This window comes from Saimiri boliviensis, chromosome 2 (assembly GCF_048565385.1).
Source record: "Saimiri boliviensis isolate mSaiBol1 chromosome 2, mSaiBol1.pri, whole genome shotgun sequence".
Classification (NCBI taxonomy): domain Eukaryota; kingdom Metazoa; phylum Chordata; class Mammalia; order Primates; family Cebidae; genus Saimiri; species Saimiri boliviensis.
The window spans coordinates 27,951,655-27,977,115 of record NC_133450.1 but is presented as its reverse complement, the minus strand read 5'-3'; the positions used below and the strand labels follow the sequence as shown (position 1 = coordinate 27,977,115).

The 25,461-nt window shown below is 36.8% G+C and overlaps 1 protein-coding gene across 15 annotated transcripts in view; it reads left to right on the top strand.

Moving 5' to 3' along the window:
• Positions 1-25,461, top strand: part of TTLL5 (tubulin tyrosine ligase like 5) — a 280,545-nt gene that overhangs the window by 64,431 nt on the left and 190,653 nt on the right. For 12 of the 15 annotated variants that reach the window (XR_012516125.1, XM_074392952.1, XM_074392951.1 and 9 more), the window contains 7 exons: positions 2,473-2,554; positions 4,121-4,182; positions 5,343-5,437; positions 7,708-7,749; positions 14,927-15,040; positions 15,322-15,413; positions 23,298-23,360. Coding sequence is in view for 14 of the 15 variants with exons in the window: in XM_074392952.1 (XP_074249053.1) it covers positions 2,473-2,554; positions 4,121-4,182; positions 5,343-5,437; positions 7,708-7,749; positions 14,927-15,040; positions 15,322-15,413; positions 23,298-23,360 (550 nt within the window). In the remaining variant the exon portion in view is untranslated. The remainder of the gene's footprint in view (positions 1-2,472; positions 2,555-4,120; positions 4,183-5,342; positions 5,438-7,707; positions 7,750-14,926; positions 15,041-15,321; positions 15,414-23,297; positions 23,361-25,461) is intronic. The other 3 variants (XM_039469444.2, XM_074392954.1, XM_074392953.1) reach the window with 1 other exon arrangement.

Below are 25,461 nucleotides of genomic sequence, written 5' to 3'. Positions count from 1 at the left end.
GTGAACTGGGTTTTGCACTATGTTACAATGCTGTCACATACTGGTATGTATTTCTTCTTCAACTCTTAAATGATAGTAAGTCCAAGCCTGGTACATGTAAAGATGTAGTTAGATTTGAGGCTTGATTTTTTTAGTTTGGGCACCCTTTCCAGAGAGGTTGTTTAGCACTAACAGGATTTAGTCATCCAAATGAAAATTAATTTAGCTCTGTGAAGGGTGTTTTCTCTCTAGGTCATTTTCTTCCCTCATATTTCCCAAAATATTGGTTCTCAGCCTGTCAACTGAGATTCTTGGAATTTGCCTCTGATTTGGGGAGATGGTTAAGCAAATGCGTAGCTGCTTAATGCAAGATATTTAAATAGTGAGTTTCATTGATTGTTAGTCTGATTTGAATATATATTCATTTGTAGCTGATTCTGCAAACCTGATCACTATGTGCATCAATCATTGTTTTCACCCTGTTCTTCTTACTATTAATAATATTAACACTTTATGAAACACTTGAATCCTGTGCTTCAAGTGTTTTAAACAATGAATAGAATGTTATTTTTCTTCAATCAAATATTGTAGTCTCTCTTGCTGGTATAAAATGTTAATGTGGACTTGCAGATTTTACAAGTAGATTCTCCTTTTAAATGCCTTATTTAGTGCTATATCACAAATGATTTTTCTCAGGTTAAAGGGGCAATATTTTACAAGATTACTGAAGATCAGCTATTCAGAAGAATGTATTAGCTATTAAAAGCTATGAATTCATTACCAAAAGAAGATAGGTGAAATGTCTTCTGTTTCTTTACATTTTAAAGTATAGATAATATATAAATTTTGTATAGTTACTTGAAGGTGACTATCTCAAACCCATCTCAAACCCTAGTATAGTTTGTGATGATTTCTGCAAATTAAATGGAATCCCATATAATTACTATGGAAGTCAACTCATTCATGGAAATGTCTCCCTAGAGGATCTTAGAATATGCACGTCTGAGTCCTTACTGCCATATATATGTAAATAGCATCCAGATATTGACAACCAGTGATTAATAAAGAGGCCAAAGGAAATCAAAGGGTGCTAAAGGAATCTCAGAGAGAAAAATGATTTCCCCAGGTTCCAGTAGAATCATGTAGACATGATATAGAATTATGGGGACAACTAGGTTTCTAGATTTCCATTCTAGGATTCTTAATACCTCCTGTAACTTCAGACTTCCTGTTTTCTAGAAGAGTTTTTTGGGGCCGTCTTTTTAGGGTCTATTTTTCTGTTTTCTGAGAGTATTGAGAAATTTAAAAATCCTTCTCGAAGCAAGGAAATTTGTATCAGAATTAATTTCTGGAAAATACCTGGTTGTGTTCTGCGGGTGTCAGGTCTGGCCAGTGACCGCTGTTCAGACAGTAAGGAAGGTAGTGTGGTAGTGTTTATTCCTAGAGAAAAAACATAAGCAGTTTTTTTGAGGGTCACAGGATGGGATGTTTAGGAGTGATGTTTTATATGTATTTGTATACGTATATGTATATACATACATACATACATACATAAACACACACACACACACACACACACAAAGGACTGTATACTACTGTGGTTTTTGTAGAGAAGGTCTCATTAATAATAATATGAAGGGTTCCATAGTTAACCTTTCATCCCTGAACTTGTTAAATGAATAGGCATTCTGGAAGGAAAACCTGCTCCTGAGTCTTGCTTTCTCTTTGCAGCAGTTGGGAAGGTAGAGGAAGAGAATCAATACAGAATCCAAAAACTTGATCTCTGGCTCCCACCCTTAAATAATATTAGTTGTGCAAGATAGCTTGTCACACCTGGGCTCTACTACCACTGGCTTTCTCTTTTCTTGTCTTTTGGTTCACGTTGGGGCAGTGTGTTTTATTTTCTGTCCTCAAAGGGAAATTGAAACTCTAGGAGAGGGGAAATAGTAAATACATTTAGGTATCTTCTTCACCTAGGTTGCAAAAACAATATCTTGGTTTAAGAAAATGTGATGGAAGGATTCTAGAGAAATGCCTTCAGGAGATGTTTCTGTGTTCAGAGTTGGCAGGGAGGGGCTGGGGAAGGGGAATTCAGAGCAGGCCTAAAGCAGCATTGGTGTTGGTTGCGTTTATTTCATTCTGTTTTCCGTTTTTTTTTTCTTTTGCCCATAAGCACAGCCGAATCGTATTAGTTAACTATTCTAGAGTCAGGTCGCTTTCTGTGTAGGGCTTAGGAACGTCAATAGACAGTGCATGATAAAAACAGTGGAATTGTATAGCGTTGTTTTCTTACTATCCTAGAACTTGATTAATTTCTCTTGATCTTGAAAGATACATGGAAGATTCTTGAAAGATTCTCTGTTTCTACTTCCACTTACTACTCATATTCAGTGAGTTTCTAGGCCTGGGGTTGATCAGATTGAATCTTGTAGATCTTTGTGTGGTTGTGACATGGAAAATGATTTTGTGTATTGTCTTGTCTTGTATTTCTAGAACTCTATGGCTTTGACGTGCTCATAGATTCTACTCTGAAGCCATGGCTGTTGGAAGTGAATCTCTCTCCTTCTTTGGCCTGGTAAGTCAGTTCTATCTACTAGAAAAGGACAAGCCTTCAAGAAATATTTAAAACACTTTTTTTGGAGTCATTTCTCTTGGTACTCGAAGATTATTTTTTTCCTAGTTATTAGAGATAATCAGACTTTCTTAAATTAGCTGGTTTATGGCATAATATCAGAGTTTATAAGGGAATCATGGATCTTTTGTCTTCCTAGTCAATTTACAATTACATGATTCCTGCTTATTAGGCTTCTAAGGGATGATTCTTACGTTCATTTTTATCCCTGTATTTTTTTTAATAGTAGGTGTTCTGTTAAGGCTACGGAAATATGTAAGGTGTTATATTTCTTTCATTACCAAAAGCCTTATGGGTTCAAATCCACATATACTATGAAGATGTAAAGCTGGATCTAGGGCCATGTAGATAATATGTGGTGCTTTTACCCTGTCCGATGTTTAAAGTTATCCAAGTTTAAAGTCAAAAACTTCAAACAACTTAAAAATTTTTTAAACTAACCTATTGTTTAGAAGAAGAAAAGAAACATATTTTTCAATACCAGAGAAGATTCTTATTGTATTTGGAGCTACAGCCAGAATTTCTGTTCATTGTACACTTCTCTAAACAGAGAACTCCAGAGGTTTATGCCAGAGACCACCCAGCTGCCGAGTTTTTAAGGATGAGAGATACTGGCAAAATGCCAAGTAATCAAATAAAGACAGATTGACTACTTTTGGAGTGGGAGTTTGGCGTAACCTCCGTAGTAAGGTGTAGAGCTAGATATTACAGATGCTTCAGGTGTTACGCAACTTTCATCAAGTCAGCCTTTCGCAGATTGCCCAGTAAAGCGTATTATACTATACTTCAGAAGTTAGAAATCCCCAGAATGAGGCACTGAGTATAGCAGGCAGAGCCGTTTGGTTCATGGAGGAACACCTCAACGCTGAAGCCAGTGTGGCAGTCACCGCCACAGGGAGGCTTCTTGCTTTTGGTTCATCTTGTTTTTGTTTTCATGTGGATTTCTGCAGTATCATCTGGTGAGATTTTGGTATGACTTGTTTTTTTGTTTTTTGGGGTTTCTTTTGCCCCATTTGCAAGCCTGCAAGCCTAAGAAGGTTGTTTTAGAGCAGAAAATAAAGACTTTAAAAAGTACAAATGTGGCCAAAGTTGCTTCTCTTGCATGTGAATGTGACTTGACTGTTACAGCAGTGAAAAGTAATTTGAATGGTGGGCACACTCATGAAAGAGCGTACTGAAAGTCTGAACCTCTAAAATTCACAGTTTTAATGAAGCAGTGTTCTTGACTTCTGCGAAATTTGAATTGCGCAAGACCTTCTGGTATAAAAAAATTGCATGTTAGAGAATCAATGCGTGGTGCTGGGTTCGCATTACAGAGGACAAACTGAACACCAGGATTTCATTTCTCATATTTGTGCACAGATTCCCCACCCCATGGATTTTATGGGCTTTATGTGTTGCTCTTCATTGACATTTGGAAACTTTGCTATATTGGGGCCCGTTAGAAGGTGGCTATTCTTTTAACCTACACACTTACCAATTGCTCTTTTCTTTCTTTGTTTCTATTAGTGATGCACCTCTAGACCTAAAGATTAAAGCCAGTATGATTTCAGATATGTTCACTGTTGTAGGTGAGTAGTTGTATTTTCTGAACTGGACTCATATAAAAATTAACCAGAGTGTCCATTTTGTCAGACTCCATAGGTTTTGCCAACTGGCAGTTCCTAAGCCATGCTGAGTGTTTTGTACGAAAAAATTATATTTTCAGGGAAATGTTTATATGTTTCTACTCCCCTTGGCTCCATCCTGTCCTGAGGCTGAACCACAACTAAGGCTGAGACCTGGAGCACAGGAATTATGAGCTGAGAAAGAGAATTAGCAAAGATCTGGAGAAAGTGTATTTTTCTCCAAGCTGGGAAAGTAAAACCCACTGAAGAAGCCTTGTTACAAAGGAGACTGGCTATATTTCTGCTAGACAGTCTCTGCTGGTCTCAATGTGATCCCTTCTGTAGTAGTTATAACCAAAGCAGCTCAAAGAAGAAATCCCATTTTGAGTAGATAAGCCAAAACTTTGAAATGGAGATGAGCAGTCAGGTGGGTATTTTGTGGGTTTGTTGTTTTTTTAAGTACTATAAAAAGACTTAATAAAATACATTTGCGATGAACTAGTACCTGATGTACCAGCAAATGCTGTAAAACTTAGCCACTCTATTCTCTTTGGATGGGAATCTGCTTTTTTTTAGGAAGTAAGTGAAATTAGCTGAAGTCCAATTTCCAAAGCCATAGATAATCTACAAAGCCCATTTTGAAAGTTGCCAATAGACCACCTTCTGCAGTTCCAGAAGCAGATCATGTAACAGGACAAGACTGTTAACTTGCTTTTGGATTTTCCCTGTAAAAATAACTTTATTTTCCAGTCATGATCCAGGTAGCCACTTTAAAGTAACTTGTTTTTATTAACAACCGTGTGTTTTAAAGTGGTGCTTTGCAGTTGTTGTTAGGTTCATCAAAAATCTACATCTCTTTCTCACTCAGAATCACATTTCGGCTCCCCAGCCAGCAAGGTTAATTTATCTGCATATTTCCCTTTTCTTTTTCACTCTAATTATGGTGGTTCAGAGTTCAAGCAGAGTGTGTGTATGGGAGAGTTGTGCATTACCCTCCTGAGGATAGATCTCTGTAATATTTATGACAGTGAAACTGAGTCTGCATATCTAAAGAAAAGATGTAGTCACTCCTGCTAATTTCTTAGAAAATGGCAGGTTTTAATGTTGCCCATTCCCCCATTCAGGATTTGTGTGCCAAGATCCAGCCCAGCGAGCCTCAGCCCGGCCAATTTATCCCACCTTTGAGTCTTCCAGGCGAAACCCTTTCCAGAAACCTCAGGTAAGCAAATTCCACAGCAGGGAGCCTGAAGGCAGCATACTGGGAAGTGGCAGCTGATATAACTGAGGGAGCTGAAGCACTGTGGATATAAGGTCACTTAGAGCAGGAGAATTTGGGGATCACTTTAGATAGGAGGCAGTTATATTCAGCTGTGGCTAACAGCTTGTGCTTTAAATGTTTTCCAACAAACTTACTCCGTGTTTTTTGTTCTGTCTTTTATCTTGGCTTCTTTTTTTCATTACCTTCCTTCTCTCTGTTTTTAAAAAATCACCTTTTTCCACCACAGATTGATATGCTCAGAAACAAAGCACAGAGAAGAAGCCTACTAATTCTTAGTCATTACTGTGTTCTTTCTGGTCTTCAGACTGGCTTTGTAAAGAAGATGCTTTCTTGAAATAGTATCTTCTCTACAAGTAATTCTCCTCGGACCCTCTGTGATCATGAGTTATTGATAGAGGCTAATGAGATAAAAGCCCAAGGAAACTTATACATGTCTAAAATATCATTTGATCAAGCTTTGCTTCAGTTTTTGTGTGCTCTGCATTTTTGTTCCAGTTAAACCAATCAGCTAATCCTTCTATTTACTCATTCCATCATCCTGTCAGTCCCTGCCTGTTTCGACTCTGCTAATTTTCCACCTTTGTTTCTTGGCCTTTAACATTTCTTCTTATTTTAAAAAATCCACCTTGCTCTTCTCTTCCCGTCTGGTTTGATTACTTTGCCTGCTCAGACATTTTGGAAGTCTTTTGTTATTAAATCCATCATGACCTTTACTTTTCATTTTAATATTATTCACTTGTTCTGTATTACATTGTTTTACATTTATTGATTTGTTGCTTTTAAATTGTCCTGTACTCTTCTGCCAGTTTGTAGGCTTTTCGAAGGCATAAGCAGCTTTTTCTTCCTGCCATCTTCTCTTTTCTTTTCTTCTCCTCTCTTTTTATCCCTGCCCCAACTACACTCTAACCCCCTACTCCTCCCTTGTTTCCTCCCTTCTTCTACTCCCATTCCTCCTCTTGTTCCTTTTGCTTGCTGCTCTCATTTGGAGTAGTGCTATTTTCTGTTTGCCAAACTCAGATACTATTATTTATTCAGATAATTTTTTTATTAGAACAGGGCTTTCAAACTCAAATGCCAGAGAGCCTGCAGGCTGGTAATATAAATGAGTAAATAGAGGCAGGTATGATACGGCTAAGAGTGGCATGACTGAGGTAAACTAGAGAGTGCGAACCTCATCTGAAAGGGGTGGCTGTTTTACTAACGTGCTCCAGCTAATTCCCGTCATGCTTAAGTGTGGGTCAGGTGTTACGCGGTCTTCCTATTGTCAAGAGAAATCAGAAATCTTACTTTAAATATTGGCAGCTAGTTCATTAGAAACAATACTTTGCAGGCCAAGCATAATATGTCTTTGAGCTGGATTCAGTCTTTGCCTGTCTGTGACCCCATGCTGTAGAATTACTCCCTAATTAGTGTTGGGATGTGGAACAGGGTGTACTGTATTTTAAGGGCTATTATCTTGGATTAGATATAAAATCAGTTACCAGGGTTATACTTGATCAGTGCATTATCACAGATCAAAGGGTTTTCTTTAATTTTTAATAAGGAAAAGTAGAGGAGTAACCTAGGTGTACTAGGAAAACTTAATTTAGGCAATCACATTCCTTTGCAAATTGTTTCCTGCAATATCTGTGTTAAGAACCACAGGATTATGTATAAAGGATCATGAACGTTTCTGTGCAGCTTTAACACAGTTTCTGCCAAGTTTCACTTCTAGAGGTAGCTGTATTGCCAATCTTGGATGAATGGATCCCTTTTCTTAGGTTGCCTGTTAGCTTTTTTGGCAACTCTTTGCAAACTCCAGAAAATCTGTTCAATGCTTGTTTTGCCAACTGGTAGGTAATGGCATGATTTCATCCATAAGCAGCCTACAGGACACTTATATAAAGGCTAAAGGAACTGTAGATTAGTTATGTGTAGTGTGTCAAACCAATTTGTCAGGTGGACTAGTTGACTTCAGGGTCTTCAGTATCTGGCAGTAGGATTGTGCCCTCAGCAGTGAGAAGTTGAAGCTGAAATATATATGGCATCGGAGAAAGCAGTATAATGAAAGATTATAAATGTTCTAACCTTCCAACTACCAAGTGTAGGACTCTTGCTTTGGTTTCTGCTTGGAGGTTATTTTTCCTTTTTTTATCATAGATCTAGGAGATGGAAAATGTAGGCATGTTAGGAGAAGATAAGGCTTTATTCCATTTTTCTGTCTTTTATAGCGTCCAGTATCTGCACAGTTACAGTCATCAAAGGCCAAGCAGGTAAGTTCTAGATCTTTTGGAGACTTCATTCAAATTTTATTTTCATTCTCCAAATGGAAAGTTTTTTAGCTTTAGTTTTTCATGGTACATGCGTTATGTACCTGGTTTTTGTTTGTTTGTTTATTTGTTTGTACAGTTTAATAACATAAATGAAAATAAATGCATACAAGTCTTTTTGGTTATAGAATATAAGAGTAGAGGATGCAGGAACTTAGGGATCCTCTTTTCCTGATAGTGATTATACTGCGATGGAGGCAGTTGAATTTAAACAATGAACAGGGGCTTACAGGCATCTCTCTCTCTTTGACCGAAATATTCCAGGAAGGAAATTTTGTAGTTCACAAATGAACTTCATTTTTTTTCCAGACATCTTATGAAACATACTGTTGTCTTTAGCTTAATATTGGAAATGTTTTCACATTGGGTGTTGGTCTGTATTAGAGTTTCTTAACAGGCGACGTTTCAAATATGTAGTGATTTGCAGTTTACACATCTTAGAAGCTTTGCCATAATAGTGTCTCAGATGCTACCTTTGAAATGCAGACATCTTTCTTTCTGAAGATTCTGAATGGGCAGCATTTGCTTTCTTACTGTTTCTGTTAGCAGTATTTGAGATTAACCATCGCTTTCTTATGACAGATTTTAAAAATTCTTTTTGAAGTAATAGGCTAACAGTGGGAGTCCTGTGCCTGCTATTTGATGCTTTGGTATGAGGGTTATAGATACCCTCACATGTAAATGTGTCACTGCAACTATTTTTTAGCAAAAAGCTCTAGTATATTTATTTTGGCATTTGTACTCTCTGATGCAATTTCTGGTAAGCTTGAATGCTTGACTTGTAACTTTCTTAGCTACTATTTCTGATAAAGTGATTTATATGGTTTATGTGAATGCAAGAAATAAAAAATAACTTACCGGATGCCTTGTCTGATATTCAGTAACTGATTAATGTGGTTCTGTAGTATGAATTTTGGTGCTTAGTTGGTAGAATTTGAAACTCTATAATATGTAGTGTTTTGTATTTAATAAATACCTAAGTATGCTAGCTGCTACCTGTGGCAAAAAAACAAAACAAAACAAGGCTGTTAACTTCAAAGAGCTTATATTCTAAATATACCTGGAACTAATCTACTGATAGGAGTACATTAAGAAATGAGTACTCTTTTATAGCCTTTGGCGTTTGACTCTAAAAAATTGTCTTTGAAATGTAATTCTATTTTATTTTTATTTATTTATTTGAGACAGGGTGTCACTCCGTCACCCAGGCTGGAGCGCAGTGGCAAGATCACAGCTCACTACAGCCTGGGCTTCCTGGGCTCAGGTGATCCTCCCGCCTCAGCCTCCCAAGTAGCTGGGGCTACAGGTGCACACCACTACGCCTGGCTAATTTTTTGTATTTTTGGTAGAGATGAGGGTTTTGCCTTGTTACCCAGGGCTGATCTGGAACCTCTGAGCTCAAGCCATTTGCCCACTTTGGCCCTCCCAAAGTGCTGGGATTGCAGGCATGAGCTACCATGCCCAGCCTTTGATAACGTAATTCTAATCTTAATTCCTCGTTATCAGTTTAATTCCATTACATCTAGTTGCATTGCTTGGATTACCAAGCTATAATAATAATTATTATTATTATATGCTATTATTATTATTATTATTATTATAGCTTTGTTGGAGAGCAAGACCTCTCTTTAGTAGTAATGTATTTGAATGTGACATAAAGGCTTTCTGACTTTATTCAGCCAGCTTTATACGTGTTGAATTCTTGGACTCTTATTGTTCTTTGCAGTGTTCTATTTTGCCATTGTCTTTCTGTTAACGAAGCACTCTTAACTTCGCAGTATTTTCATTGGAGCCAAGTTAAAAAAAAAAATTCTCTGTTCTGACCAGTTAGACTGTGTCAAGCTTTCTTTTATTGTTGCTGTCAGATTGTGAATTCTTTTAGTTCTTTGTCCTTTGTCTGCCTTTTCCTTTTTAATCCCTTTTCTCTATCTATATTTCTCCCTTCTCTTTAATGTCTATGGTTCAGATTTTCTACTCACCAGAAATTGTATTGCATGGTACTATGGCAAGAACATGTACCGTACTTTACAGTCAGATAGACCTGAATTCAAATTTGAGCTCTGCTAATAACTAGTAATTAGATATTTGGGCAAGTTCTCTTACCTCTCTGAGGCTCAATTCCATATCTGTCAAATGGGGATAATAATCCATACCTGGAGTTACGGTGAGAAAGAAATGATAAAACATAGGTAAAATATTCAGGATAAATGCTAGCATGTAGTTTATAAAGAAGATTTACTCCCCTTCACACTTTTGAATCTTGATTTTCCCATTGTCAAGATCTCGTTACTTTGATATTCACCTATTTGTAGTCATGTTTTTCACATTTGCTATCATCCAAAAATGCTGTTTTGTTTATTTTTCCTTCCAGACATTAATGAAAATTTTAAGCAGTGCTTAGTTATCACGCATTTTAGAAGTCCCTTCCTAACTTGATTCATTGCTATTTACTTTATCTTACAGTTACACTGTTTTTAGTTTTTGTTGATGTGTTATATTCTGGCAGTGACCCTTGACATATAATTTAGAATAAAAATGTTATAAAATTTTCTCAAATGCTTCTCTAAAATCCAAAGACATTAAATATATTGCTATAGCTCCCCTTTTAAAACTCTTGTCCTAAAAATCAAACTTTTAAAGCATGTTTTAAAATAAATAAAGCATTCTTCATACTATTCTTTATGAGCCCACTATCCTCTAAATTATTAGGGATTTTTTTTCCTTTTAATATTCGTTTGATTATTTTTACTAGGGATTCGAGTTAGATTTACCAGGCATTAACCACCAGGAGCATACTTCTTACATTTTTGAAGATCCAGTACCTCATTTGGTGTTTTTCTAATCTGGTACTTCCTCAGTTCTCATGATTTTTCAGATGTAATTCAGATGTAATTGGTAAGTTTTGTTTGTTTGTTTTTAAAGCCAGTTTCCTTAATAACAAAATGCATGTCTCTCAGACCTGCTGGCTTACATTTATTCCAAATTTCTAGATGTTATATAACTCTTTTTATTTTATTTTTTCCTGTTGCACAAGCCTACTTATTCCCCCTACCCCGACCCACCAATTTCAAAGTATACATTGATTATCATGATGTTTAAATGTCCTCTTAGAAGCCATTTGTTTGGTCCATTTCCACTCAGATTTATTGATAGTGTGGTCTCGTCCATTTATTTTCTTTGATTCAATAGCATTAATTCATTTTGCCTTTGAACTTGATTTTACCTTTTGTTTTTTAGATGGTAAAATGTATCACATATAAATTGAGCTATTTCTAGTTCCTTTGCTTTTAATGAAGAATTCCAAACTTTGTAAAACTGCATTGAGAAATTTTTATTCTTTGCACGTGTTCTCTGTCAAGCAAATTTTATTTTTGCCCCTCAGTTATGATATATTTTTAGGATATCTTGCCATTTTTCTCCATTCACATTTTGTCAAGTTCTTCTCATCACTGGTACTTGCCAGCTTTTTTTAGGCTGAGAGTCGGTTTCTGATTCAACATCTGTTTCTTACTGCTTTGACTGAGTGGAGACTGCTGGTTCCTTGTCTCAATAATTTCACATTCTCAGTCAGTTGTTCCTTAGCAATGATGGTTAGATATGTAAGATTTCTTCTTTGGGTAGGTTTCTGAATCATAAGTTGTACTATTGATAAATTTATCTTTGGTGCCTGTTGCATGGCAGAATTTTTACCTTGACACTTATTTGACAGTTTAAAATTTATCTGAGCACTGGATATATAAATCATGTATCTTTTAACCAGAGGCAGTGGTTCTCCTCTCTAAGTTCAGAGGAACCTTATTTCCTAAGTACATTCAGTCAACCCATGGGAATATGTGGATTTATTATATCTGCTCTCCAGAGGATGTAGCTGTTGTGCCCAAAGGCAAAGGTGCAGAATGACTTGCATTTGGACTGTTTTGCCTTTGTTTGTAATAGTCTTGATGGCCTTCAGATCATTCTGATTCCTTTTTTTAGCCTTTGTTTTTAATCTCCGAGTGTGTCTCCCCGACACTCATAAGCCGTTATTTTCTTTTTTCTGTCTGTCTTATCCTTTCTTCTTCCCTTCTCTCTTTCTCTGCCTTTTCTTTCACCTGTGACTATAATTCAGGTCACATTTATTTCTTTCTCAAAGCTCTTAAATACCCAACGTAGAAGCACAGACCTGAATTTCTACATGCCTCTACCCGACCCCAAACAGTTCACACATATGTACACAGTAGCTAGACCTGGAATTGTAGGCTGTAACAACGGAGTGGTTATGACTGTGTATGGGAGACAACTCTTTGAAAGTGATTGGCAGAGAAGTTTAAGAGTTTGGGGTGCTAATTCATTGGTTATAGGAACGCCATTAGGTTAGCAGGAGAAGTTTGCAACATCATTATCTCAATTTCTAGAAGCTAGGAATATTAAAAACCATTTTAAAAAACACCAAAGAATTGGGGAGTTCTCACTAGATGTTGTTCAATAGTGATTTGACCCTGTTCTTTTAAATACACCCATGCATTCTTTAAATCTGTTTAATAATTAATAACTTTTTCTTTAAATACTTTTAGTTAATGTAGCTTTTAGCTTATCAACCTTCTAAGTAACGTTTTTTCCTGTTCCTAAAAGCTTGATAAAAATGCTTATTTTTATTATTTAAATGAATGCTTATTGCTTACTATCTCTTTACATAATTTGAGATAGTATCATGCAAGAAAGCTACTTAACTTTAGGGGACTAACTGCCAGTGGCTTTGTTGTTTTATTTTTGAGATGGAGTTTTGCTCTTGTTGCCCAGGCTGGATTACAATGGTGCAATCTCGTCACCTGCAACCTCCACCTCCAGGGTTCAAGCGATTCTCTTGCCTCAGGCTCTGAGTAGCTGAGATCACAGGCATGTGCCACCATACCCCAGATAATTTTGTATTTTGAGTAGAGAAGGGGTTTCACCGTGTTGGCCAGGATGGTCTCGATCTCCTGACCTTAGGTGATCTGCCTGCCTTGGCCTCCCAAAGTGTTAAGATGGCAAGTGTGAGCCACTGCGCCAGGCTTTGCCAGTGGCTTTATGATCAGAAACATGCTATCATGGGTGAACTAGATAAGTATTTTTTGGCAAACAATAAGTAGTGTATGATCATGAGAAAAGTCCTCAAACTATCCATTTAATATTTTTGGCTTTTCCAAATTATACATTAAATAAGTCTTCACACTTTTTAAAGATTTTAAAACAATGGTTACATTATTTATACAAATAATACATAAACCTGTAAACCCTCTCATTTTAACATCTACTGTTTAATATATTCCCAGAGATTGAAGAAGTAAAACTGTTTCCCAAAATCCTTCTACAAAGTTCAATTCTAACCATGATTGGTATTAGCACTTTCACGTATTTATTTAACAAATACTTCTTGATTTACTTCATGCCATGTATAATGTATTGTTCTGGATGTTGAAGACACCACAGTAAAAGCCTCTGCACTTCACATGTTGCTTGCATCTGCTGATTGCATGGTTTTTCTTGATAGAGGTGTCCATCGTGGAGTTTCCTATCAGAAAATTTAACTTTTATAACTCCCATGCTAGCTTTGAAGATTGGTTAGTTGTTCTCTCTTGTGTCCAAAGATAAAACCATTCATGGTTGGTTAATTGTGTACGTAAGTATATTAGTCTGTTCAGGCTGCCATAACAAAATGCCATAGCCTGGGTGGCTTAAACAACAGAAATTTATTTCTCACAGTCTGAAGGCTGAGAAGTCCAAGATCAAGGTGCTGGCAAGGTAGGTTTCATTCTAAGGCTTTTAAAAATTGGCTTGTAGGTCTCCATTTTGTTGTATGCTCACATGGCCTCTTTGGGCACACACTGGCTGGGGCTGGGGAAGAGAGAGGGAGATCAAATTCTCTGGCATCTCTTCTTATAGGGACACTAATCCCATTACACCAGGGCCCTACTCTCATGACTTCTAACTTTAATTACCTTCCAAAAGCTTCATCTCCAAATGCTATCACTTTGGAGATTAGGACTTTAACATGAGAATTTTTGAGAGACACAAACATCCATTCCATAACAACAGGTATTGCTCAAAAGGCCAAAAGTTGTTACCAAAATGCCTTTGAATAGATATTTTACAAATAGAGAAAGACAAATAATATCTCCTGACAGTGGGGCTGCTCTCTGATTGAAGTTACTTCTAAGAATTAAGAGGACAGTTTGCACTCATAGTGGGTGAATTCTTTCTTACTCTTTCTCCTTGATAGATTTGTCTTATTTTTGTCTGTCACTTCATTAGTTTTAGTAATAGTGTATTGTTCATGCTTTTATACTGCCTTCCTTTTTTACCTTTCTGTTTCTCCACTCACGCAAAATCAAAATTCACTTAAAACTTGTGTTTTCTGATAATTATCCTGATTATCATGTAGAAGCTGAAGTAGCCAAGCACCTCTTCTGGGATCAGTGATGAACGGGGGCCCTTTGGCTGCCTTGTTGGGAGTACCTCAGGTAGTCACTCGTGTTTCAGGCCTCTTGAAGTTCAACCACCACAGTGATAATTTTTTTGGCCATGCTCTTTTCTGTGTCACTGACGACTCTCATCTCAGTATTTCCCCCTCAGATTGTAAAACATCTCACTGCCCAACTTTTTCATTTGTGATGTTAATATGATTGTTCCTAGTTTTTGTGTCTTATATCTCAATTATTAGTTCTTCATCTCCTGTGCTGAAAATAATATACTCACTGAAATAAATGCACATTTACTTTTCTGTTGAGGACATTTTCAGATTTTTCCATATCCTTGAAATATTAGATGTGCTCTAAAACCAAGGTTTGGATTAAATACTAGCTTAGAAAGTCACGTGTACCTCATTCTTTCTTTCTTCTCTTTTCTTTCTCAAACCATAGTGGTTTTTGTTTGTTTGTTTGGTTTTTTTACTATTCTGTTTTCTCCTCTTGCCTTTGAGTTTATTAACTTTCTTCTGTTTTCCAGGGTTTCAGGCTAAGATAATTACAGAAAGTAATTAATGAATTTGAGCTTATATATCTTAGGAAAGAGAATGGTGTTAAGGGAATGAACAGAGGGAAATGAGGAATAATGAAAACTTAAAAAAATTTTTTTTTTTACTATTTTCATTTCTTCTTTTTAGCGTTCCCGTCCACTTTCAGCCAGCGATGCAGAAATGAAAAACCTCGTGGGCTCAGGCCGGGAGAAAGGGCCAGGGAAGTTGGGTGGTTCTGTGCTTGGTCTGTCAATGGAGGAGGTAAAGATAAATTCATTTTAGGCTTTTGCAGGTTAAAACAGGGTTTAGCAAAAATTATGGAGTAATTCATAGTATTTATGACAAACTCGTGTCTTACATTGAAAAGAGAAAGATTCAAGATGGGAGAAGTGTTTTCTCAGGGAAGAACATTTTAAATGGAATTAATTTCTCCCTTCATGCTGCTTTCTTATTCTTGGGTCCTAACTATCTTCCTTTGTCCTATAGCCACATGGATTCCAGTTTTCAAAATAGGTACTCATTTTATCTCATTTTTCATCTAGATCAAAGTTTTACGGAGGGTGAAGGAGGAAAATGATCGGAGAGGTGGATTTATTCGCATATTTCCTACATCTGAGACATGGGAAATATATGGGTGAGGTGACTACCTTTTTTTTTTTTTTTTTTTTTTTTTTAATCATTACCTCAGGTCCATAGAATTAGATTAATTGTGATACACTGTCATCATTGCTTCCTACAAAGCTACCTTTCTTATTCTGGTTTGTTTACTTGTAACATGATAAATACTACCTAACCCAAGAACTAGATTATTGATTGTAATTTAATATAACTGTGTTATTTCCTCCCTTTTAATCCTCTACTCCCTCCTAACTAGCTTCCTAACCCAGGGTTAGACATGTTCCTAAACTTTGTATTTATCATTACCTTGATTTGAAAAAAAAAATTATTTTGTCTGTATGTGTGTCTAAGCAACATATTGTTTCACTGAGATCTAGTTTACATGCAGTAAACTGCGTCTACTTTAAGTGTACAGTTTGAGGATGATTTTGGCAACGGTCGGCACCAGTTTAGCCACTGCTACCACCTCAATCAAGATATAAAATACTTCTGTCACCTTTATAGCCCAGTTTATTCCCTTTTTTATTCAATCTTCCACATGACCCTGGGCTTCAGACATCATGATCTGCCTTCTGTCATTACGATTTTTCTACAGTTCCACGTAAATGGAATCATACAGTATGTACTTTTTTGTATCTGGACTCTTTTGTTCAGCTTAGGGTTTTTAATATTTGTATGTGTTGGTTTATGAAGAATAGGTCATGCCTCATTATTATGCACTATTTCATTGTTTGAATATACCAGAATTTGTTGAATACACCAGAATATACCACTCAAATCTATTGTAGAACATTTGGGTTGTGTCCAGTTTTGGGCTCTTTTGAAGAAAGCCACTATGACCATTCGTGTACAATTTCCAGCACCTTTAAAATGTCTTTTCGTCATTTTTAGGCTTGCATTTTTCTGATGAGAAGCATACAGCAATTATATTTCTTCTTCTATGCATAATGGCTTTTTTTCTCAGTCTGCTTTTAGGATTATCTCTTTACAACTGATTTCCTTTTTTTTTTTTTTTTCTTTCCTGGAGACAGGGGTCTCACTTTGTTGCCCAGACTGGAGTGCAGTGGCATAATCTTGACTCACTGTAACCTTGGCTTCCTGGGCTCAACCTCAGGCCGTCCTCCCCCCTCAGCCTGCCTGGTAGCTGGGACTACAGGTGCATGCCAACATGGGTGACTAATTTTTGTAGAGTTGGGGGTCTCCCCATGTTGCCCAAGCTGGTCTTGAACTCCCAGGCTCAAGTGATCCATCTGTCTGAGCCTCCAAAAGTGCTGAGATTATAGATGTGAGACACTGCGCCTAGCCACAGCTAATTTTCAACAATTTGATTATGATGTGCCTTCATGTAATTTTCTTCATGTTTCTTCTGCTTGGGATTCATTGAGCCTCATCTATGGGCTTATAGTTTTTATCGAATTTGCAAAACTTTTGGCCTTTATTTCTTCAAATATATTTTTCTCCTTTTCTGTCTTTTTTGGGGACTGTGGTTACTTAGTTTATATTTTACCTCAAATCTGGCTGTGCTCATATTTTTTCAGACTTTTTTCTCTCTCTTTACTTAATTTGGGATTTTTTTCTATTTCTCTGTGTCTCTAAGGTCATTCATCATTTTGTCTGCAGTACCTAATCCTCTGTTAATTCTACCAGTGAAATTTTCATTTCAGATGTTTTATTTTTATTTATTTATTTTTGAGATGAAGTCTTGCTCTGTTGCCCAGGCTGGAGTGCAGTGCAGTGATTTCAGCTCACACCAACCTCTGCCTCCCGGGTTCAAGTGATTCTCCTGTCTCAGCCTCCTGAGTAGCTGGGATTACAGGTGCACACCACCATGCCCGGCTAATTTTTGTATTTTTAGTATAGATGGGGTTTCACCATGTTGGTCAGGCTGGTCTTGAACTACTGATCTCATGATCTGCCCACCTAACCCTCTCAAAGTGCTGGGATTATAAGCATGAGCCACTGCGCCTGGCCTCAGATAATATTTTTTCATCAGTTTTTGTGTCTTCTTATTCTCTTTTTCATTACATTCATGATTTCCTTTACATTTTCGTTTATGTGGTATAATATTTATAATAACTGTTTTAAAATATCTTATTCTGTTATCTGTCATTTTGGGTTCTGTTTCTATTGACTGGTTTTCCTCATGTTTATGGGTCACATTTTTATTTCTTCATATTTACAGTAATTTCTTGAATTGAATTCTGGACATTGCAAATGTTATATTGTTGAGCATTTGGATTTTATTGCCTTCTTTAAACCCTTTTGAATTTTTTTTTCCTTTTGGTCAGGCACTTCAGTAATTTGTAGATCAGCTTATCTTTTTCAGGCTTACTTTTAAGCATTGTTACGGTTCATTTAGAGTAGCTTTTTGTCTAGATCCAGGTTAGCTCCTCCACTAAAGACTCTTTTGGGGTGTCTATTAAATTACATCTGTGTTCAATGAGATTTTTCCATTCTGACTGGCAGGAACTCAATTTGCAATCTTATGTGAACTCTGGGAATTATTCACCTTACACCTTACCTTCTCCTTAATTTGTTCTTTATCCTGATAACTTGCACTTTGCTTAGCCTTGTGGACTTTCGCCCTATACCTTAGCAGAGTTGTGTTCACCCAAAGATTTAAGGGGTCCCTCAAGATGATTTTTAGATACCTTGTTCTGCACAACTTCTTCTCCAGGACATTGCCCTGAAAATTCTAGCCACTCCCTAGAAATTTGATTTCTGTCATCTCTTTTTGGAGACTGTTGGGTTCTGTTTGGATTTCCTCTCTTTCTGCGTAGTCTGGAAATTGCCTCTAGGCAGAAACCTGGGGCAATTGTAGGGTTTACTTCAGTATTTCCCTCTGTCAGAGACCATAGTCCTGTGCTGCCAGTTGTTTAATGTCTGAAAACAGTTATTTCAAATAACTTGTATACTTTTCTAGCTGTTTATGATAGGAGAGTATATCCAGTAACAGTTATCCTCATGTGTAAAAGCAGAATTCTTTTGTTTAGTTTTAATTGCTTTTAAACTTTTTCTTAAAAAAAAAAAAAAAGACATGTTCTATGTACTCTTGCTTTTTTGATTCAGTATTTTGTAATTAAGGTTCATGTTACATATAGTTACAGTTCATTTTTTTCAGTGCTTTATTATATTAACTGTGTGTTTATATGGCTGTAAATTTTTTGGTTCTTCTGTTGTTGAGGATTTGACTTCTTTCTGGTCTTTTGCTGTTAAGAACAGCTGTGGTGCAAATATTCTTGTATGTGTCTGCTGGGCATATACCTAGGAGTGGAATTACTGGGCCTTAACATATGTAAACCAGTAAATAGGGTTGGTGTCTCTCATTTCAGATCCCTTACTGAAGCCTTCTTATAGGCTCAGTGCCTTAAAACATGTGAATGTTCAGCTTTGAAAGATAATGCTTTAGAAAAAAAAGGTAATGCTCAATTATTTTCCAAAGTAGCGATGTAAATTTACAGTCCTTTCAGCAATGCAAAAGAGAATCTGTCGCTGTCTGTTCTCCAGTTACAGCACTGTCAAACACTTCTTAATTTTTCTCAATCTAGTGGGAGTAAAATGTCTTAATTTGTTCTTCATTTGCGTTTCTCTGATTGCTAGTAAGGTTGAGAATCTTTGTACTCGTTTATGGGCAACATACTTTTCTTCCTCTGATGACTGCTTTTTGACCTAGTTGGGATGTTCATGGTTCAAAGTACAGAGGTAGAACTTAGAGGAATAAAAGAAAAGATCATTTTTTTTTTAAATGTGCTTGTTTGTTTAGGAAACCTAGCTGTTCATTGAGAAATCATCCTTTTATCTTTCAAAATATGCTATTCATGTAGTTATACTTTATGAAGACCTAGGAATTCAGCAGAAACATATTGCCTGGGTTTTGTTGAAAATTATACGTATATATATATATATAAATCTTTTGAAATATTTTTTAAAGAATTTGAATTTTTTCATTTCCTCAAAAACATATCTTATAATTAATGAAAAGGGAACCCTCCATTTTTGAGTGTTTCAAGATACAGGATCTTTCTGTAAGTATCTTTTTCTGTGGAATCAATTACAAATAATGTTGGGGGTCTTTTAAGGAAGTCCAACAATGATACCTTTCTTTACTAGCTTGGTTTTGAAGCAGCTGAGAAATAAAACAAGGGCTAAAATAAATGAAGACCAAAATACTGTATTTTTTAGTGATAAAGTCTAGGTTGCAATTGATTATAACTATCTGCAAGCAGATGTACTTCCTGTTGAATTTCAGGATTGGACAGACTTATAATGCTTATTGTAAGTAAGGCTGGTCTGAGCCATGTATGAGGACTGCCTGATCCTATAGGAGCAGTAGAGGCTATGTATTTACTAAGGGGGGATTATCTCCCAAGAGAAAAAGGAGAGGTGCTCAGTGCACCATTTTCTGTTTTTTGTTTGTTTGTTTGTTTGTTTTTTCTAAATTACCAATCACATCAGTAAATTACTCTCACTCTCTTGGTACATTCTGAGAAAAGAGACTCAATTAATATTAATTGAGCTGCCTTTACATAGAATGTGGGAGATATGTTTACTAACAAATATGCAATTTTATTAATACATATTTATTATCAAAAAATGTCTAGCCCTATGCCTGGTTCTTTGGCATATAAAATAAATATTAGGTGGGATCCCTATCTGTTGAGAGTTATCAGTATGTTCATGGAAAATTACTTAAACATATAAGAACAGCTCATATTTGTATAGCTTTCTGTAATTGTAATGTACTTTATATACTTCATTGTTTCATTCACATTTTAATGGCAAGGACACTAAGGCTCAGTAAAACAATGTGACTTGTCCATAACCACACAGTGAGACTTGGATCAGGTATTCTGAGTCTAGATCCTACTTTTTTCCTTCTGCATCTTACAGAGCAGGAAAAAGTTTGCTCTGTAGGAACAGTATGTCACAGGTTCTCAGGCATACAGTAAAGACATGGTAGGACATATCAGGGAATGCTTTGTACAGCAGGGTGGACTTGACCTGCTTTTAGAAGGGCGTAGTAGAGTAGAAAACCCCTTATCAGCAGAGGATTGTCAGCAGAGGATACCTTCCAAGAGCACCTGTGGATGCCTAAAACTGTGGATAGTACCAGGCAGTTGACTCTCAAGCAATATGTGTTTGAAGCACAATTATACATGGATTTTCTTCTGCCTCTGCCACCCTGAGACAGCAACTAGATCTTCTTCCTCCTCCTTATGATTTTCTTTTTTCTTTTTTTTTTTTTTGAGACGGAGTTTTGCTCTTGTTACCCAAGCTGGAGTGCAATGGCGCGATCTCAGCGCACCACAACCTCCGCCTCCTGGGTTCAGGCAATTCTCCTGCCTCAGCCTCCTGAGTAGCTGGGATTACAGGCACGCGCCACCATGCCCAGCTGATTTTTTGTGTTTTTAGTAGAGACGGGGTTTCACCATGTTGACCAGGATGGTCTCGATCTCTCGACCTCGTGATCCACCCGCCTCGGCCTCCCAAAGTGCTGGGATTACAGGCGTGAGCCACCGCGCCTGGCCATGATTTTCTTAATAACATCTTCTCTAGCTTACTTTATTGTAAGAATATAGTGTATAATACATATAACGTACAAAATATGTGTTAATCCAATTTTTATATTACTGGTAAGACTTCTGGTCAATAGCCGGCTATTAGTAATTAACTTTTTGAGAAAGCAAAAGTTATGTGCAAATTTTCGACTCTGTGGGGGGGGGGCAGTACCGCTAACCCCCACATTGTTCACAACTATATATACTGTTTTTTCCTATACTATGTACCCATGATAAAGTTAAATTTGTTAATTAGGCACAGTAAGATATTAACAGTAACTAGTAACAAAATAGAGCAGTTAAAACAATCTTCTGTAATACAAGTTATGTGAGTGTGGCCTCTCAGATGTCTTACTGTTCTGTGCTTGCCCTTCCTTTTGTGATGATGTGTGACGATACAGTGAGATGAGATGAAGCGAGGTGAACGCCGTAGGCATTGTGACTTAGTGTTAGGCTACTGTTGACCTTCTGTGTTCCCGAACGTGTATAACCACCCCTTACTTGCAGGAAATGGCTTGGCGTCACTCATTTCCGATCCCTTGCTGAAGTCTTTGTGTGGGCTCAGTACTTTCTGCTGTGACACACTGCAGTCACTTGTTCATGTCTTCCACCGCAAAATTTAATGTCTTTTCTATCTGAGTACTTACGGTGCATGGCCATCACTTTTGTAGTCTGAGGTGTGACAGCAGAACTAGCATGAATTTCTTTCTTCTTCTCCACGATTTCATGCATAGAAAATTTGTTTTTATTTTAGCAACTCCACCGTATGATTTTTGCTTCCTTAAGTCAAGAACTTTTTACCTTTTCATTAAAAGGAAGCACTTTACAGTTCTCTTCAGCATATGCAGATTGCCAGCATCACTACCCTTGCCTTTGGAGACCATTATTAAGTAAAATAAGGATTCCTTGAACACAAGCACTAAGTGGTTCATGGGCTTGGAATGTCTACAGTGCAGAGACACTGGACAAAGGGATGATCCACATTCCTGGTGGGAAAGAGCAGAATGGATGAGATTTTATCATACTACTCAGGGCAGTGCATAATTTAAAATTTATGAATTACTTATGGAATTTTTCATGTAATATTTTCAGACTTTTGTTTACTGTGGGTAACTGAAACATGAGGGAGGACAGCTGTATAGATATAGAGGGGATATAGGGAGAAGGTGTCCAGTCAGAGGCAATAGATCAATGGGAGGTGTGGGAGTGTTACTGGAAAGGGTCCCGATCCAGACCCCAGGAGAGGGTTCTTGGATCTTGTACAAGAAAGAATTCAGGTGACTCCATATGGTAAAGTGAAAGCAAGTTTATTAAGAAAGTAAAGGAATAAAAGAATAACTGCTCCACAGGCAGAGCAGCCCCAAAGGCTGCCATTTGCCCATTTTGATGGTTATTTATTAGTAGTATGCTAAAGGGATGGATTATTCATGCCTCCCCTTTGTAGACCATATAGGATAACTTCCTGACATTGCAGGGCATTTGTAAACTGCCATCGTGCTGGTGGGAGTATAACAGTGAGGACAACCAGAGGTCCCTCTCATTGCCATCTTGGTTTTGGTGGCTTTTAGCTGGCTTCTGTACTGCAACCTGTTTTATCAGCAAGATCTTTATCACCTGTTGTGTGGACCTCCTGTCTCATTCTGTGACTTAGAATGCCTTACCATCTGGAAATGCAGCTCAGTGGGCCTCAGCCTCATTTTACCCAGCCCCTATTCCAGATGGAGTTGCTCTGGTTCAAACAGCTCTGACAAGAGGAGTCTAAGGAAACTTGGCTGACTGTACTGCAGTATCCGTGTTGAGCAACCATGTGGAGAAAGTGTGAATGAATTGATGTTACAGATGACCCAACTTTTCAAAGTTTGGAAGAGAAAGTATTTGCTTTTTGCAGTAGACTTCAAGGAGCCACTGAAAGCTCTTAATTTGAGGAATAACATGATTGAAACAGTCTCTAATCTACATTTTCAGCCCCTTTATGCATCTCCTATCCCCTGTTTCATTTGACCTGTATATAAACTTCTGTTAGTTTTTCTTTTATCTTTTAGTCTTATTTTCTGAACTTAGTATATTACCTATTATTAATTGAAGAAATGCTGGTTTTTCTTTCTGTTTTCTAAATTAAGTTCTCTTTTTCCTTATTCTTTTTATTCTATTTGTTTCTATTCTAGTATCTTATAATTTAAATTGGAGAAACTGTCTTTTCCTTGGCCACTTTACAAACAATATATTTAGTTAAAAACAGCATATAAACAACCTGTTACTTTGTGCTTGATTCGTGTTTTTATTTCTACATTTTCCTCTTGAACTAGCTTAAAAAATAACGAGATTCTTTCTTTGCCTTTCAGATCCTACCTCGAGCATAAGACCTCCATGAACTATATGCTGGCAACACGCCTCTTTCCGGACAGGTAGAGATTTGCTAAACTTTAAATTTAGGACTAGATCACAAGATTAAAAGAAAGTACATGTAACAGAAGGAAAGAGACCTTATTAAAGTGTTTATGTAAAATCTCTGATAGAAAATAAGTCCTTTAGAAAGCATGATTTAATGATTCACTTTTCCAGAATTTATCATGAACTCTCAGCACTTTGTAACATTTCCAAAAACCAAAAATTAAACTATAAAGATCCTTGGGCAATTTTAACAGATGCCTTAAACTTTATTCTTTTTTAAGGAAGGTCTTTACTCAATGCCATTATACTTTAGATGCAGTTTTAATAGACACGATTATCTGTTTTTCCAGACCAGAAGAGATTAGAATTATCAGATTGGAAAAAGCGGAGGGGAGGTAATTCATGAAATTAATACACTGAGACTTATAAGAAATGACAACTGATAATCTCAATACAAGGGAAAATAGGAGGAAATGATGGAAAACAGACATTGGAATTTAAATAGCACAGCAATCAGGGCTGCTTAGTCCCACATACTTTTGTAGCCCCTGAGACATAACTGCATTGCAGTAGAGTTCATTAATTGATTATCAAAATAAGGCACCCTGGTTATTTAGAGAAACCTACATTATTTCGAGGATATATGTACTTTTTTGAAGGATACTTAAAATAGATACCCAGATTTTAACCGTCTCTTGCAATTTCATGATCTAGTATCAGGAAATATATGGGATTTGCAATTTCTCTCTGCAAATTTGTGGTAATTACGATTGATTAAGTGATCACATTGTATAGCTTCTAATGAAAGAGATCTTTGGATTTACATAGAAGACATAAAATCTCATTTCTTTATATAAAACCTGTGGGTTTTTCCTTCCCTCTCTGAAAACTTTTACAAGGTTTTATTTATTTATTTATTTATTTATTTTTTAATTTTTTTATTTTTTAATCTTTAGAGTACAGATACTTTACCAGGATGTGTTCTGATACGTTCATTTTTCATTATTTTGGTCATGCAGTGAGTGTGCCCTTTCAGTCTTTCAGTTGTGGGAAGTATTTCCCTTATCCTTTCTTTTCTCTCCTTGTGGAATTCCTGTTAGATCAATTTTGGCTGTAGCCTCCATATTTCTTTACTGTTTTTATAGTTTTGGTCTCGCCTCTTAGCTTTAAATTCTTGGAGATTTCTTGGATTTTGTCTTCTAAAACTAAATTGGTCTTCAACCATGTCTATATTGTTATTTATTACCCACACAGGATACGGGTGTTTAATTTAGTTTTTTTATTTTGGCAAGCATGTTTTTAATATACAAGAACTATTTTTGCTTTTTGATTAGTTTTAGTATTTCATGGATGCAATGTCTTTTCAAATCTCTTTGACTATTTTAGATTGTTTAAAGTTCCTTTCTGGTTTTTGAATTTTTTTTCCTTTTTTAAATGATTCTGGGGTACATGTGCAGATTGTGCATTGTTACACATACTGTGGTGGTTTGCTGCATCCAACCCCTCATCTGCTACATTAGGTATTTCTTCTAATGTTAACCCTCCCCAATCCCCCCAGCCCCTACTATCCCTTCCCTAACCCCCACCCCTACGCCCAACAGGCCCCAGTGTGTGATGTTCCCCTCCCTTCATCCATGTGTTCTCATTGTTGAACACCCACTTATAAGTGAGAACATGTGGTGTTTGGTTTTCTGTTCTTGTATCAGTTTGCTGAGAATGATGGTTTCCAGCTTCATCCATGTCCCTGCAAAGGACATGAACTGATCCATTTTTATGGCTGCCTAGTATTCCATGGTATATATGTGCCACATTTTGCATTATTTTAATTATTCTGGATTAGTTGTATGTATTCAACTTATTCTTTCTAGTTTTAACTCTTATATATCTGCAATTGTATGGTAATATTTGATCAATCTTATTTAGAAGTAATGAACTGTTTGCTTAAAATAGGTAGTTTGCTTCACTTGATATACAGGTCTGTTTCTGAACTGACATGAACCCTACACTTGAGGCTGGATCTTTCTATTCTTGGGTTTCCCAGGAAGGGGAAGGAGGGCAGAGTAGGCATTCTGGGGACCACTACGTAAGCCAAAATTAGGAAGCATTTGCCTAGGA